Raw genomic sequence first — 16,930 nt, 5'->3', positions numbered from 1 at the left:
AAGGTCTGGGTTCAAGAGATGAGGTATCCTGGAAGATTTGGTCCAAGCAATGATGTCTCTTTACCCTCTTATCTGTCTGTGGGTGACACACTGGCCTTTCAGAAATTGCTCTTCCCCACATTCCCAGAATCTCTGCCCAGACTTGGGCGAGACTTGGCATCAGCTTCTTGCTCAATCACAGCTTGCAGAGCCATCTTACAGAGTATCTCTTTTGTTAGTCTTCATTTCCAGAGGAAGGACAGCAAAAATGACTGATGAAACACAAGGAAATTACGTGGCAAGGCAAAAGAAATAGTTGGTGAGAATGCAGTTTCTGTGGGCTGGAGGCTGCAATCAGGAAAGAATATCTGGGACCTGTGCACTCTGATAAGAACATGAATATGTCCCCTGGACTCATTCCTTCCTTCAGCCATCAAGGAGAGCTGGTATGATCTGTGCCTGGAGAGGCACTGGAGGATGTGGGGTGAGCTCTGTGGAGGGAAGGATTCATCCCTGGCTGTCTGCTGCAGCCTTCAGCCAGCACAAACAGTCCATGGGTTAGAGCTCCTTACCACTGCCCTCTGTGTTGGACCAATATGCCCATGGAAAATCAACACCCTTTTCTAGGAACACTGAATTACCAAAGCCTGAAGATCTTCTCACTGATTCTGAGTAGTGACTAAGGAGTGTTATATTCACAGTAATGACTGTGCCATGGGCAGATAACAGCCCCAGCAGTTTGGTGTCACTGCAGGAAGAGCACGTGGTGGTTTCAGTGTTTGCAGTGCTGCAGATCCAGTGTGGCTTTCCAGCACCAACCACCCTGGATGTGGGTGCACTGGAGAGAGGCATCACTGAGATTTATCAATTAAAACAGATCCCCAGAGAGTGAAGTCACGCTTTCTAAATATTTGTGTCCCTCTTGTTTTGGTTGCTTTCTTCCCCCCCATGGCTGCTGGGCTGAACCATGCAGGGGAAAGATTTCTTTCTTTAACAAAAAGCTTAATTATTTCCTTTTTTCTAGATGTTGTTGAAAAAGTGTAACTTCCTGGTAAGTACTGAATTTTACAATGTAATAAATTGATACAGTGGCATGTAAACAAGCTGTGTAAATACATGTGCAGAGCCATGCCTTCTACAGAGCAAAGAAGAATTTGCACAGAAGTGGTTTTCTGCAGAAATAATAATTTGCACAGTGTTACGCATTAGTACAATAAATGATATTGCAAGGTCTGAATTTACTGATAGCAGGTTGTGTATTTTGAGTACTATGTTTTGCTCAAATTAAAACCCAAAAAATATTTACTGGCTACAAAAATCCAGTTATTAGGCCAGAAAGAACTGCTAACTTCATTCTTATCTGAGAAGAAATCCATTAAATGCCAGGTGTATCTTTTTACCCAGTCCTTGAGAAAAAGAATTGTTGAATTGATAAATGCCTCTCATGGCCCTGGTCCAGCTCAGCTCTGGTTTTCCTGGGTGGAATGGTGGTGTGGAGCATGTGTTTAATGAGTCTGAAGGGTTGGGGGAGAGTACAATTGCAGCAGAAATGGCAGAAATATAAATTTCTATCTGTTAGGCCTGTCGGTATTTGCTGCTTCAGTGGAAGTGGTTTTTGGGCTGGGCTCTGTGTCCCTGCCATGGACAGGCCTGGTGCTGGTAGGAATTTGTTTGGGCTGTGCTCCCCACTGTGTGTGGCTGTGTTTCACCTTCAGCCTGTGCCAGAGCAGGTGAGAGGGACCTCAGAGAGGCACAGGCCACCCCCTTCACAGGTGATTTCAGCCAGACACAAATTTGTTACTGCCAGGGATGGAGTAAATCCTCCTGACTCAGAAGGGGTAAATCCCTGTGGGAGCAGGAGAAACTCCACCTGAGTCCTCACACCCAAGTACGGAGCCTGGTTCTTGGTTTGATTTGTGTCTTTTTCTCCCTTTCTTTTAGATGAAGATTGTTCTTACAGGTGCCTAAGCTTCCTTCCAACAGACAAAAAAGAGCAAACACTTATAGGAAAGCAGCCTAATTATGTGGGGTTTTTAAACAGCCAGGAGGAAAAGGTAGCTTGAAAACCAAAATATCTTGGAGGCTCCTTCTGCATCCATAGTGTGTTTGATAAATTGACTTTTGCTTCCAGGGCACACATTCAGCTTCTTCATTAGTATAATGATCCTTGGTCTTCTCTTCCCCAACTTAGATGATTTGAATAAAAAATTAAGTTTTATGAAAGGTAGCCATTAATAGAGTCAATAAATTTTAAGCTGTGATTATATATCACTTGCAGCCATCCCGTCCCTCTCTGCTGTAGATCAAAATATATTCAGCATTCTTAAAATACATTTTCCATTGTCTGTTTGACAAGAATAATCCAGTGTGTTGGTGAGTACCAAGGTGACCTGAAAGTTTTTCTAGCACATAATCTCCTCTTATTCTGTATTATGTATGAACTCAGAGACAGAATATCTGCATTGTCTTAAATAAACTAGGTAAAATGTATTTCAAAAAGCTTCTTGAGTCAAAAAGTAGCAAATCATTGTATGTATTTCCATATTTGTATAGTTTCATTATATTCTTGTTCTAAGTTACTTTTAAGTCTCTTTCATATTTAAAAAATGAACTACACACCTATCATGCAAAATGTAAAGAAGTATGTTCAACTAGTTCAAATTAGATATACAGTAAAAATACACTTCCAAAGAAATATCATTTCCATTTTTGTTCATGTTTTTAACAGAATTTCAGACTAATACATCAAATGTGGAACTGTACAAGAATGTGAAGAAACATTAGGATTGCAGTAGTAAAAAAATGTACAGCATTCAAAACCAACAAGTTCTAAACAACCAAACAATACCACAGGATTGAAACAGTCATGGGGACAACATAGGTCATTGGAGCCAGAGTGAATCCTAATGCACCTACATAAAGACCCTACATAGAATATTGTCTCTTATTTATATGCAAAATCCCTGATTTGATCAAACCAGACAATTTCTCTAATTGTCTTGTATAGGTTTCAGATAAGATTAACATGAGAGTACTCCCCTTCGTGAAGGTCAGGTGTTTGAAAAGGCAATATTGATAATTGGTTTGAAAGGTATTTCCATCCACATGGATTCAGGTAGTTAAGATACAAGATCACAAATAATAGCAGTACAATTTGAAAGAACCATTGGGATTGTTCTCTGCTACATTTGCCGTAACACTTCAGATTTCAGGATTCAGTATTTTTAAACTGTTCACAGGTTAATACACAGGGTTTTAATTATGGGCTGTAACCATTTAACAGTGGACCAAAATTGCCTTTTAAATCAAGAAAAGATCCAGCTTACCACGTAAAAAAAAAAAAAAAAATCTCCAAAGTGATTGACAATGAACAAAATGTTACAAAGAGCAGAATGTCCGTGTCAGAACAGCTTTGAAAGGCAGATATGTACCTGTTACAGTCCACCAACCAGCACAACATCCTTATCAGACATTTGGATCACGAGGAAAAATGTCCTGGATAAACCTGTAACATTTATAAATTCAACACAAACCACCTTTTTTAATGTCTCATCACTGTGCATCAACTCAGCAGACCCTGGCAGCCGTGGGTTGGTGACCAGAGCCCAATCCCTCTCACAGATCTCAGCTAATTCCCAGCTTTGAGGACTGTCCTGCTTTGCCCATAGCTCACCTCTGGGGTTTTTTAAGCTGAAGTGTTAAAAAGGTTAATAAATGACCCAATTATGTCAGCTTTTCTGTCCCACAGTCCTCATACTCTGAAATCTCTCCCTGATCTTGATAGGAATTTGGCTTGCACAAGAACAGCAAATTTGCAGCTCGGAAAGGTGAATAAATGTAGCGTTTTTAAAACCAGAACACTGTTCGGAAAAAGTCCAGCCTACAAAATCATTTTCAATGCCCTGAGAAGGGCAAAGAACACAAATCTTGGCATCTATCTTGCTGTTTATTTAGAATAATCTTTTAGCAATTCTGATCCAATGGGAATGAGGGATTAGTTTTAGAGAGCTGGCCAGTACAACCCAACATCTGACTGAAAGAACTGATTGGAACAGGTTTGAAAAGGAACAACCATCTGCATCTTATGTACCACTCCAAACCTCTAAACCTACTGGGCAAACAGCATCATGTAGACTCGTTCTTATACATATTTAAACTTTGCTGAGGTATTTCTTTTATTACAGAAAAGCAATTTTAAAAACAATAGGAAAAAACCTCAAAATATGAGTTCTATTCTGCAGAGATTTTTGGGGAGAAGGAATTCAATTGTGTTGAAAGGTCCATAATCATTAAAGGAATAACCACTTTTAGTGTCAATAATATATTCTTCCTTGGCTTTTTATTCCTTCAAAACATTAAAAAAACGTAAGGCTGTGACTTTATAAAACATAATTTTGCCTCAACTTTGCCCACCGGTGTTGTAAAATAACCTGAAATACTTCAGCCTCTTTCCTAGGGCAAAGCTCTCCCAGTGTCCACCTTGGTGATGGAGCAGCTGTGGCCACAGAGCCGGGGGGCCCCGCTGGCCCCCAGGACATGGGACAAGCCACACCTTGCACAAAAGCAAGATTCATGCAAGATTCATGCATGCTGGCCAAAGGCAGGCGTCCTTCACGTGGCAAAATGAACCATAGTTCTTCTACTTGAGTTTTAACATTATCTGATAACTTCTACCTGCAACTAACATTATTTCTCTACAATGAAGGTACCTAGACTGTTGTACAAGCTGGATTTCTCACCCATAAATACTTTGGGAACCAGAGGAATGTGTACATCACATTTAGGGGTTTTCCTAGGCAGACACTGTGTTTGAAGTGCATTTTTCTAACCTTTTTAGATCCAGTCAACCTACCTGGATTGTGACACTAACGTTAAATGTAACTGCAGCCGTTACCAAGTAGTTTCCATAAGTGGTTTTATTACTGGTTAGATTTTACAAATTCTGGTATTCGAACAGACTTCGACCTTAAAATTCTAAAACAACAAAGCAACCAATGAAAGGCTTAGGACTATTCAAAGTAACAAACTCTTTAACATTTTTTGCCCTGGTCATAAATATACAGAGAGAAAAAGAGAGAAGTGGACATGGAATCCAAAGAATGTAGATAAAACAGTATATAAGGCACATGGCAGTCTTTGAAAATACAGAAGCTTTAGCCAACTTAAATTAATTGCTGTTTCCCTTGCTCAGTCCACAAAACTGTACAGTTACACAAATGTTGTGTTGCAATAGATCTTCCAAGTTATTCTTCAGTCCATACTCCATAATACCAGAACACTACATTTCCTTCTGTTTTTTAGGAGAGATCCTAATTGTGGTTAGTCAGTTGCTCAAAGCCTCTATTAAAATACACTTGGAATTTCAGCTAAGAATAATTTCTTTTTTAAAGAAATTATTAAGAAAGAGTCATCAGAAAAGATTTGTAAGAGTTGTCTGTGAAGGACTTTGAGATTCATGAACCTCAAGACTTCCGGGCACTGATGTCAGGACCGACGTCACAGTTGGCATAGTGGGGTTAGTCAAGTCTGTTAAAGTAGTGGGAGTGCTGGATGGACTCATGGAGGCATTGGATATTTCTGAGGCAGGACCTGATGGGGTCCCTGCTTGGAGGGTTGAGTCTGAAGTCTTATCCACCCCTGTGTTTTCTTGACGTAAGAGGTTCCGTCTGAATTTGGCTCGAGCATTTTGAAACCAAACCTGAAACAGTTTAATATAACAGGGCAGCATTTAAAGACCTGCAGAGTTTAAAAATGCAAAAGCATATTCACAAATTCATCAATGCTGGAATTGGGAAGATGTTTTTACTGGTAACAGATAGCAGTAGTTCTAGCCATGAGAAATGGCCTCTGCTTGCAGAATATTCCTTCTTCCCTGTCCTTGCATCCCTGCAAGCAGAGTGCCCGGGCCAGCAGCGGGCTGAGCATGGAGGCTGGCAGGCTGAGCTGACTGCACAAGGTGTGTGAAAGGATGCTCAGAAATTTGGCAGCATGCAGAATCCTCGAGAGCCCTCGACGCCAGCAGCATTGGGCTGGGTGAGGCCAACACCACGCACGTGATGAGCACAAAATCAGGAGCTTCCCCCCTTGTACCTCACATCCATGTCCCAGCAAAGTGCTGCTGGCACAGCCCAGGGCACTCTGCCTTCCCAGGGGCTCCTGCTGCCCCAGGAGCTCCCTCACATGCCTGCAGTGCTCCCCTCTTTGCAAAGGACTCGCCTTCTTTCTTGCTCTTCTCTTATTCTTGCTCAAATGCTCCAGCTTCCTTTGCCTACACCTGTTTCCTTTATCAAATGTTTTCAGGGCTCGGAGCCGAGTGCCGGGAGGGAAGGAAGGAAGGAGGGAAGGAGGGAGGGAGGGAAGGAGAGAAGGAGGGAAGGAGGGAAGGAGGGAAGGAGGGAAGGAAGGAAGGAGAGAAGGAGGGCCCCAGGAAGGCGGGCGGAGCTGGCGGTGCTCCCACGCAGTCCCAGCTGACGGACCTGCCTCGGCTGCTTCACTTCTCTCCTCCTTTCCTCACGTCTAGGGATGCTCCAGATCCAAATTCTCCCTATCGAGCACTCTTCCTGCCTTGGAAAGCTTTTTCCCCCAGCCAAAGGTCTTTAATGTGCACACCCTGTCTCTCACGCTCTCTTCAGGGAATGCCACAAGGAAATAATCCTCAGGCACAAATTCAAGGGCCATGCATAAATCAGATCCCTACAGGTCCTTCTTTCTGAAAGCTCAGTATTTTAGACCAGTTTATGTTGCCATTTGCTTTGTTAAAACACCTCATTTAAAGGCTGTTTATCAGTTTCATATACAAAAGTTCTCTTAAACCAGCACAAGTGAAAATATTCCCATGATTTTATCAGAGTCCAGTAGAGCAGTGACCCTGCTACAGACCAGCAACGTGGTCAAAAAGGGGCAGAGCCCAAAGTGATGTTTTTGCCTGACAGGTTCCCAAGCAGTTCCTCTCGTGGGGCTGCTCAGAGTCCCTCGTGTGCAGGGGCTGTGGGTGAAGCCGAGCACTTTGTTCTGGTCACTTAAACCACAAAGGCTCAAGCACCAACTGCTCAGGAACAGCAAAAACAGCAACTGGAACTCTCATAGGACTTTTTACCTTTCAGGTAGAAATCATTTCTACTTGTTCCACAAAAGAATTTAGTGGTTGGTTTCTTTAAAATATCTTCTGGCAACTGTATAAAGGATAAGAGCTGTGAAATGGAGTTTGGAGCTGGCCGCTGTCGCTGTGTGTGTTCATGTAGCCATGGCATAATTAAAACAGAACAGACAAACCAGTTGGCCAGCTGTAGATACACCTACTTCTGCACAATTTCACACTTATGTTCATTAAAATACCCATATTTTTATATTCGGTAGTCCCAAATATGGGAAACATGACACTCTCCTAAATGTCCAGCTGCTCCTTCACCTTACCAGGGCAAGAGGCTCCGTGGTATTCTCTGGAAACGTGTAGTACATAAAGTGAGAAAGATTCCTGGTGTTTATGGATTTCCCTTCATCTTCCACTCTCATGAAAACCTGAGCTCAGCTGCCCTTACCAATGACCACCCATACTGCTTTCAGGAGCTGCACATGGTTCATTGTCTCTTTATTAGAGGCAATTCGTATTAGACATGGAAATATCATATAATCCTGCAAGTATTATCTGAAAATAGAGATTATATGACTGCTTTTACTTCCTTCCCCACTGGAATATTGTCAAGGTTAATCAGCTATGGTTACAAGGCTCTTTAAAATTGTATAATAATAAATATTTGTATTATTACTGAAAATACATCCAATTATTTGAATTCTAAAAACACCTTGTCTTATGATAGAAGGGATATCATTATTCCCACCATAGTGGAAATAATGGACATTCTGGCATGTGCTTTAAGTCTGACATCCTCAGCAAAGCCTTTGTGTTAGAGAGTGGTGAGAGAGGAGCAGGGCTGTTCCTGGGGCTGTTCCCCTGCCCGTGGGGCTGTTCCTGGGGCTGTTCCCAGGGCTGTTCCCGGGGCTGTTCCCCTGCCCGTGGGGCTGTTCCTGGGGCTGTTCCCCTGCCTGTGGGGCTGTTCCTGGGGCTGTTCCCCTGCCCGTGGGGCTGTTCCTGGGGCTGTTCCCAGGGCTGTTCCCGGGGCTGTTCCCCTGCCCGTGGGGCTGTTCCTGGGGCTGTTCCCCTGCCTGTGGGGCTGTTCCTGGGGCTGTTCCCCTGCCCGTGGGGCTGTTCCTGGGGCTGTTCCTGGGGCTGTTCCTGGGGCTGTTCCTGGGGCTGTTCCCCTGCCCGTGGGGCTGTTCCCCTGCCCGTGGGGCTGTTCCTGGGGCTGTTCCTGGGGCTGTTCCCCTGCCCGTGGGGCTGCTCCCAGGGCTGTTCCTGGGGCTGCTCCCAGGGCTCCCATGGGCAGCTCATGCCGTGCACCTGGAAGGGCATGGCAGAAACAACCACCCAGACACACAGAACTGGAAGAATCCTTCCAGAAGGACTTATCTCACATCAATTACACAATTCCTTCAGGATTGAGGAATAAACAAAATCATTGGGAAGTATTTAGTGGGTTTCTGTCCAACTGTATCAGTACAAGGCTGAGCTATTTCAAATCAAAGGGGAAGATACAGCCCAAAACTGCCAGTGGAAAATGAAAAGCAGCTGCAAGACCCACCACTGCTGCTGCCACACTCCGGTGAGTGGAGTGGGCACTCAGCACTTGGGCAGAATTATATTTACTGAGGGGAAAAGATTGCACTCCCTCTTCAGTGATCTGGGCAGCAAATTCTTTGTCTCTACCAAGTCAAATCGGAATGAAATAACATCTCCATATGATAAGGGAGTGTTGAAAATAAACACACTAAGTGTTGTGAGGGATTTGGATACTGAAGTTAATGGGATCATCACCTTAGATGACTTTATATTCTGGTTTGTAACAACTCCATTGCTGCATCTGTTACATATTAGCTGTGTGAACAGCTTCTGCTAAAAACAAAATTTTAAACCAATTTTGCTCATTCACACAGCTACCTGGAGACATTTAGGTTCTCTGAATTTCACTTAGTAAGTGGAGGATGTAGATAGAGGATGTAACACCACAAAGCAGACTATGTTCACTAACTGCACACACATTGTGATGACTCTGCTGTAATTAATAACTGTTCAAGGAGATGTTTAATGAATGGGGGCTCAGGAAGAGCCTGCAGCCTAAAGCAAACCTTCACTAAAGGGCAGCATAGGTCCCTCCATGGGATGGAAATATTTTAGCCTTGTTTACTACTGGAAACTGGACCAGCAGAGTCCAAATGCATGCGGTGATTTCTGTAGGATTTTGGGAGTGACTTTACTGGGGACTGATTCAAGAAAAAATAAGTGATGTACAAGACACACACTGAAAAATGATGCTTTATGTTCCTGAAGTGCTTAGGCTGTGGATAATCTTATTCCAGATAAGAATACACCTGGGGAAAGAAGAGGTACATACCTACAGCTAGCACATCACACCTCCTCAGGGCTATCTACCTTCACCTTCCTTTTCTGAACTCACAGACAGAAAGGGCAGTTCCCCAGAGAGCAGCATTTATGCCAGTTACGTTAGTTAGCTCAATTAGCTGGGGCCGTTAATTACTAATGATAACTTACAATAAAAGGCTTATGTTCCTCAGCTGTAGTATAAGATATAAATTAAATTGTGAATGTAAACTTCAATTGGAAGGAAACAAAATAAAAATAGGTGTTAAAAACATAAATAAGTTTGCTGTGTTTGAATGTGGCTACTTTGAGCATGCATTACAAAGACATTGAAGGAAATGCATTCTGAGAAGCAGGTTACATTTCCAGGCCATCCCACCACTGGACATGTGCAGCTGGAGACAAACTGTATATAAAGCAAAGACACCAGTCAGGGCTTCCAACTCCAGTATCACAGAACATTTAGAAAATCCTCAAATTCTCTGCTCCTCTACAAAGTCCCCTCATTACACGACATGTGGGGCTGTCTCTACAGCAAGGGCACTGCTGTTGTTCCCTAAATCACCAGGAGCTCAGTTCTGTGTGTTTAGGAAGTACACCTTTCTCCTGATCTGCTCCCTGCACTTCCTCTCAGAATAAATTCTATGAAATGTGTCCACAGAGCCGGGATCCCTCACCAGCTGAATGGAGATCTGAGCACACAGAAGGTCCCAGAGCTCACAAACACCTGCTGGGGAGTGTGGCAGAGCTCTGGCTCCTGGCAGGTGTGCCCCTACACCTGCAAACACCTTGGGTGTGGGACAGGCTGGTGCTAATGGTGCTGCTTTCCATCAATAGTGCCAGTGAGTCACTTTGTGTTCAATCAGTGACACAGATGGATGCCAGCCTCTGGCTCCAAAGAATTAACAAGTGACACTGTCTCAGTAACCAACATCATGGTGAGTTTTCCCAGCAAAGAGCAACCCTAAAACTCATTTATGTGAACTTTATTGTCACTCACAGGCAGAGATAAACCAACTGGGCAGAAAGGTTCTGAAACATACAAAATACAAGTTTGTGTACTCATGGCCCAAATAAATTCTCAAACAAAACAGCCATCACTAGAGAGTGCTCATAAGAGGCGGGAAAACTCAAGTGATACCAGACAAAGTGTCACTCCATTTTCTAGAACTGCCCCCAACAGCATCATGCTCAGGGAGCCATCCTCACCACCAACTGCAGCTAAAGGAGTCTGGACATAAAGGAGTATTTAACTCTGAAAGTAAAAGAAGTGAAACACCAAATACCAAAATGATAACAAAACTTTGGTGGAATTGTAAAGTTCTGCAACAAACAAAAGAAGAACCACAAAGCACCTTAAAGCTGCAAATTGTGATGTGTAAAATGAAATGAAGAAGCAGTGAAGCAAGGAAGAAACTGAAAGAGGAACAGAAGAGTAATGGGGTGAAGTCCAGTTTTGGAGACAAGGAAATATGTTCTGAATAGGAAGAAACAGAGACAATAAACTGGAAAAAAGATGCAAGGAAAGACCCATTCAGTGAAAAGAGAAGGGTGGGATGGAAATCAAAGTTGGCGTGGAGGGACAAGAGAGAACAGAAAGATAATTGAGATAAAGACACTTCTAGACACTGATGTGCTGCTTCTCAGGTAATTCAGGTGTGAATTGGTACTACCAAAGTCTCTAAATTCTGAGGGTAAAACAGAGGAGAAGGGTCAGTCTAAGGAGAGACCAATGCAGTGATGACTTCAGCCATGTTGTGGTTTAAGGACAGTTGCTGTGAGACACCACATCAGGATGTTCACTCTGCCAGAGGAATCCATTCCTGCACAGCAAATCAGGCTGAGAAAAACAAACCCAATCCAGCTGTGAGGACATAGCCATGAGAAGTCGTTACGTACAGTTTGTCATTTACTGGGAAGCCTACAAAACCTTTGTTCCTTCTTCTGGTAGGTGTTAGCTCTGAAAGCTCCAGGATCCCTCCAGTGAATTCAGTTCTCCTCAGTAGTTGTCTCCTGCCCTCCACTTGCCTGTGACTTGTGAGCTGTCCACGATGCTTCCCAGGATGGGGCTCGCAGCCCTACCTGTCTCTAGGAAGGTCACAAATCCTTTTTCTACAATTAAGACCCATTTAAAAATTTCAGCAATAAATCCTGGAATGCCATGGCTCCTATATGCCCAAGTTTATCTCCAGGTACAGGCATTTGGGTAAGTGCTCATTAAAATTGACTTCTTGAGTTAGAACCATAAATTAAAATGCAGCTGAATCAACTAATACTGTTCCCTTTCCTTCCCACAATAGCTCAAATGGAGTGTGTTCCCATGAGCAAGAAAAAGTACTTTTAAAATGCAGTTTCATTTCATTCTAAGTTACTAAACTATGAGTAAAAGTTTTTGAAAAATTTAATTTACGTCCACTTCAGTTATTAACAAAAACCCTCCTCCTTATCCTGATAAAATGAATTCAAACTGTTTATTAATTTCTAACAAAGGTAAGCATTGACATGTTTTCTGAATTTCTAAACTAAAAGCTCTCTATGTACAGTGAGCACACTAACTAGAATAAGTCACTTTTTTTGTACAGCAGCCTGGAAGCTAAAACATGCACCAGAATTAAAGAACTCCATGAAAACAAACAGGGCCCCAAACCTTCACAATTCTCATTAAATTTAGAACCCAAGTGATCTGCTTGACAGAAACTGAAAAGAAATAACTCTTCTCATACTTTCTAGGAATTAACTTTGTCTCAGAGAAGATACAAATTATTAAGGATATCTTGAAAAGCAGCAAAAGCCATGGCTTTTTTAATATGAAACTGGTATTTTGATTACTTTCCAAGGCAAAAGACGGCTCTTACCTGAAGAACTCTTTTGGTGAGGCCAGTTTTCTGAGCTAGCTGTTTCAAGTCCTTGGCATCAGGGTTGTGGTTAATAGCAAAGTACGACTTCATTGTCCGCAGCTGGTGGTGTTTGAAGGACGTCCTCATGCGCTTGGTTTTCTGACTGCTGGGGTACTGCTGGTCTCTGTCCAGGTGGTCACCATCGTTCTCATTGCAGCTTAAAGCTTAAGGCAACAGGAGGAAAAGACCTGTGAATCTCTTGCTCCACAGCCAGTAGGGTGTCGATTTCCCCGAGTTAAAATGACACACCACAGCACGTACTGGCACAAGCCCTGCCTGCCTTTGCTCCATTTCATGGATTTGTAGAGCAGTTTCCTTTGGAAAAGCCCTCTGAGGTCATTGTGTCCTGCCATTAACACAGCACTGCCAAGGCCACCACTAAGCCGTGTCCCCAAGTGCCACATCCACGTGGCTTTGAGGTCCCTCCAAGGACAGGGGCTTCACCTCTGCTTTTGGGGAAGTTTCCTGACATCCACCCTGATCCTTCCCTGGCCCAGCCTGAGGCCGTTCCCTCTGCTGCTGTCCCTGTTCCCTGGAGCAGAGCCTGACCCCCCTGGCTGTGCCCTCCTGGCAGGAGCTGTGCAGAGCCACAAGGGCCCCCCTGAGCCTCCTTTGCTCCAGGCTGAGCCCCTGCCCAGCTCCCTCAGCCCCTCCTGGGGCTCCATTCCCTGCCCTGGACACAGCAGCCCCTCAGTGTCCCTCCTGCCACGAGTGGCCCAGAGCTGCCCCCAGCCCTGGAGGTGCCCCAGCAGTGCCAGCACAGGGTGAACACAGCCCAGGGGCCATTGGCCTCTTGCCCACCTGGGCACAGCTGGATCATATTCCTGCACCTTCCAGTAACCAGCCTGCAAGGACCCAGCCCTTCCCTCTGTGGCTTTTAAAATGTCAGCTCTGTTTCCTTTCCCCTCTGCTCCACCTCCACAGAACTTTTCCTCCACTTTCTGTGGGAGGACAGTAGCTGTCCTCAGCTCTGTAAAGGGTTTTACTGTTCTTGGTATCACCATCAATTGCACTGGAACACACAAAGAGAGCTGCACAATACACTCCAGTTAAATCTCAATGGAACAGACTAGTTAAAATCATAATTATTTCCTCCATCAAACTAAACCCTGTAGAGTACAAGGGAGACCATTAAATGAAACACTATAAAAGAAATAAAGTTTGTGGCTACCAGACAGCAAATTATGACTATAATCTGACTAGCTAAAGAAATAAAGCTGTTAATACAACGTATTCACTGGCATGCTAAATGAAAAATCTTTTTAATTATTTATATGTTTATATTTCAATTTTTTTTAAAAGTGTTTGCAAATACTAGTTTGAATTGTAATTTCTGCCATATCCTTTTGAAATCGAGGAATGACCCTGTTTGATACACGTGCAGAAATCAAGCTCAAGAAGAAGGTCTGTGAGAAAAGAACACTGTAAAAAGTATCAAGAAGTATTAAATATTGAATGCCAAGCAGAATAATCTTGTAGACCAAAAGTAGTTTTTCATTTATTTGCACATACAGCAAACCATAGAAACCCTCTTAAAATAACATTAAGAACCGAGCTTAAACCCAATATAAAATTAGGAATATAACTGAAAATTAGCATTGACAAACTGTTGTTAATTAGCTTTTCCTGTCCAAATATCTACAAGTCCCTCTTCATTTCCTACAAGTTTTATGCTAAAAATAATGAAAACTTGCTATCTCTGTTCTACACAGTGTGAGAAAAACGACCAAAAATTCTTTTGAATGGGAATTGTTGGTAAGTTTCTTAAACACAGGAGCAGGCTTGTTTTCAATTGTCCACTATTGCTGTTTAATTGCAACTGAGTACATCTCATGCACCTATCTGTATATGTTACCTGAATTCATTGTCCATCAGTGGGTCTCAGCCCCAACACACACATTCTGACAGGCATGTATTAAAAACAGATTTAAAAAATACACAGATAATAAAATGCCCAGATTCCTAAGTAAAGATGCATCCAGGTTCCCTAAGCAGGTTTGCAGTAGCTACAGTAGCTGCTTTATAAACCTCAGCCTTTCAAAACCTGCTAAAAAGCTGTGGCACAATACAGAGCGAGGCCTGCAAAAATTCAGCTCCAAGCCCAAAAGCACATTTGTTTAACAGATATGCCCAAAGTGTCCAAAGCCTCAAACTTTCCTCTGTTTCTGTACTCCTATAATTTAAAAAGTAGCTAAGAAAATGGTACTGTATATAGAAATGTGAGTGTCTGTGTGCGTGTGTGCGTGCATGTGCATACATTTGTATAAATCCTTTCCAGACCTCTGGATCTTGTGCCAAATTTTGGCCATAAGAAGCATTTCTGCTTGTTTTTCTGCAGCATGGAAACCTGCAAGCACCTGAATTTAAAAGGTGTAAGATACTTCGAGGGAGAGAGTAACAATGGAGTAGTAATGGAGCTGTTTGGGATGTAGCCAGATCTTGTTGGGTTTAAGATCTGGGACCTAGTTGCCCATCTGGAGTCATGGCATGTGCTCCAGTCTCCTTCATCACCACAATTCCTGATATAAAGAGCATGGGGATAAATAACATAATAATGCTCACAGAAAATTCTGTTATGGAAATGTAAAACCAAATCGTGCTTGTTTTTAAAATGTACCCAAAGAATTTCAGATATTGGTAATGGAAAGGACCGTTGTGCATCGTCTTAGAGGCTTTTGAACCCTCCAAGAAACAACAAGACAGACATAGGAGGAAATGCATCAAAATATCTGTCTGCAGGACTGAGGTCTGGTTCCTGTTAATATGCAACAAAACAAAGCCTAGGGCTGCAAGGAGCTGGATTTTAATGTGTCCCATAGAGAATGAGATACACTCGGAATCCAAGGATATAAAACTGATTCTAAACCCTCCCAGAATGGAATGAGGGTGTCAGCTTTTCATCAAACCCTGATGGGAAAAGGAACAACTTACCCTGGGAATTTCTCAACATTTTACCTCATTTTCTACTAAGTAAAAATAGTATTAAAGTGACTGTAAGCATGTACCACTTGAGAGTGGCAAAATGTCCTTGTCTACGATGGAAGTTGCAGAACAGATTTTGAAGTGCACGAGGGCGTGTGCTGTTCGCTGTCTTGTGCAAGTGGTTTGGCTACTCCCAGGCATCACCCAATATGACATAAATAGTCCTAGCTGGTGCCAATTCCCCTCTTGTATTTGGTTGTGGTGCCTGGCACCATCCCCAACAGGCTATTTTATTCAGTCTAATATTATCTGCATCTCTCACAGAATCTGCAGTGTCCATGGGTGTTGCAGGCACAGATACACAGAACGGGCCAAGGGTGTAAGTGGAGATTTTAAGAGCTGAGGAGTTTCTGCAAAAGGCATCAGGGTGTAAAACTAACACTGTACATGCTCCTCACGCAACCCTCTGTTTTTCAGGCACTGTCTTCCCTGTTCTTTTGTGGTGTCCTGTGTATCTCCCAAAGGAATTGCTGAACTATCCATATGTAACATTTCCATTCCATTGCAGTATCTCAGGCTCCTGCTGGGATTTCAGAAATACAATTGGTAGAATTCCAGTCGAATAGAGGAGCCTTAAATTAATGAGTGTTTCGCTTCTATTTTTTGATAAAACAAATTCTGAAGCAGTGCAAGTCTCTTTTTTGACCCTAGAACATTTCTAAGGCCCCGTGCCTTTCCCCAGACCCCACAGCCAAGGCACTGCCCTCCTCCTGTCCACTGGTGCAGCAGGGGCAGCACACACACCCTCAGCCCATCCTGCTCACAGGATGGTGATGTCCACGGGCAGCATTTCCACATCCCTACAGACTAAGAGGAAAACATTTTGTTTTGGCGTTGGTAGCCAAAACACCCTTTGCAGATTAATGCATAACACCTCCCTAAACCCAGCAACAGGAGCATAAAGCAGGCTGTGCTGGTGCTTTTGTAACAAAGTCTCTTAGAGGAGGAGAACTTGGGAACATTGCTTCACCCTCAGATCACCAGAGCCCCCCATGGCTTGGGACTCGGGCAAAGTGTGTGCTTAGCAGTTAGTGGGTTGCTAAGGATATGGCACATGAAGATGAGAAAGAGAAATTTCCTTTGGGGGAAATTTTGTTCTTAGTAGCTTGTGCTTGACATGTTAGATTATGCCAAAAGAAAGAAAACTAATCCTGATTCTGAAAGAGTGATGAAACAAGAGACACGTTGTGTGTGCATTATCTCCCAATAGTGGCTCAGGAACATACACCCCTTTCCTTCTGTAATGGGAGTCAAGGGGGTGTTTTAACCTCCTGCTGCCTGGAGAGGGAACTTGTGATTAACTAGACCAGGCAGGGGTGCAGCCGCATTTGTTGCTTGGTCAGGGCATGTAGAGGACTTTGTGGTACCCTTATCCTCCAAGGGGACAGAGGTGAGACAGAGCCCTCAGAGTGGTACTTGGGACAGGAACAGACATAGTCTTTCTCTTTGGAGGAAGGAGAAGACACATAGAGAAGGCAGATTCCTGACATTCTCACCACAGGCATTAGAAGGGTAAAGCTGTGGCACTGGGAGCAGGCAAGGTACCCCTGGCTGCTTCTGAGGTGCCTGGCAGCACTAAGAGGACGGTGTCTCTGCCAAGCCATGGAGCAACAGACGCAACAGCGCTGCCTCAACC

General features: G+C 43.4%; 1 protein-coding gene across 5 annotated transcripts in view; it reads right to left on the bottom strand.

The window, feature by feature from the left end:
- Nucleotides 1-2,441: 2,441 nt before the first annotated feature.
- Nucleotides 2,442-16,930, bottom strand: part of LHX2 (LIM homeobox 2) — a 34,225-nt gene continuing 19,736 nt past the window's right edge. For all 5 annotated transcript variants that reach the window (XM_077189112.1, XM_077189114.1, XM_077189113.1 and 2 more), the window contains exons 4-5: nt 12,271-12,476; nt 2,442-5,677 (exon numbers count right to left, since the gene is read on the bottom strand). In XM_077189112.1, coding sequence (XP_077045227.1) covers nt 5,390-5,677; nt 12,271-12,476 — 494 coding nt within the window. In that variant the 3' untranslated portion in view covers nt 2,442-5,389. The remainder of the gene's footprint in view (nt 5,678-12,270; nt 12,477-16,930) is intronic.

The sequence above is a fragment of the Agelaius phoeniceus genome, chromosome 21 (assembly GCF_051311805.1).
Source record: "Agelaius phoeniceus isolate bAgePho1 chromosome 21, bAgePho1.hap1, whole genome shotgun sequence".
Classification (NCBI taxonomy): Eukaryota; Metazoa; Chordata; class Aves; order Passeriformes; family Icteridae; genus Agelaius; species Agelaius phoeniceus.
The sequence above is the reverse complement of the archived record's forward strand: the minus strand, read 5'-3'. Positions and strand labels throughout refer to the sequence as shown.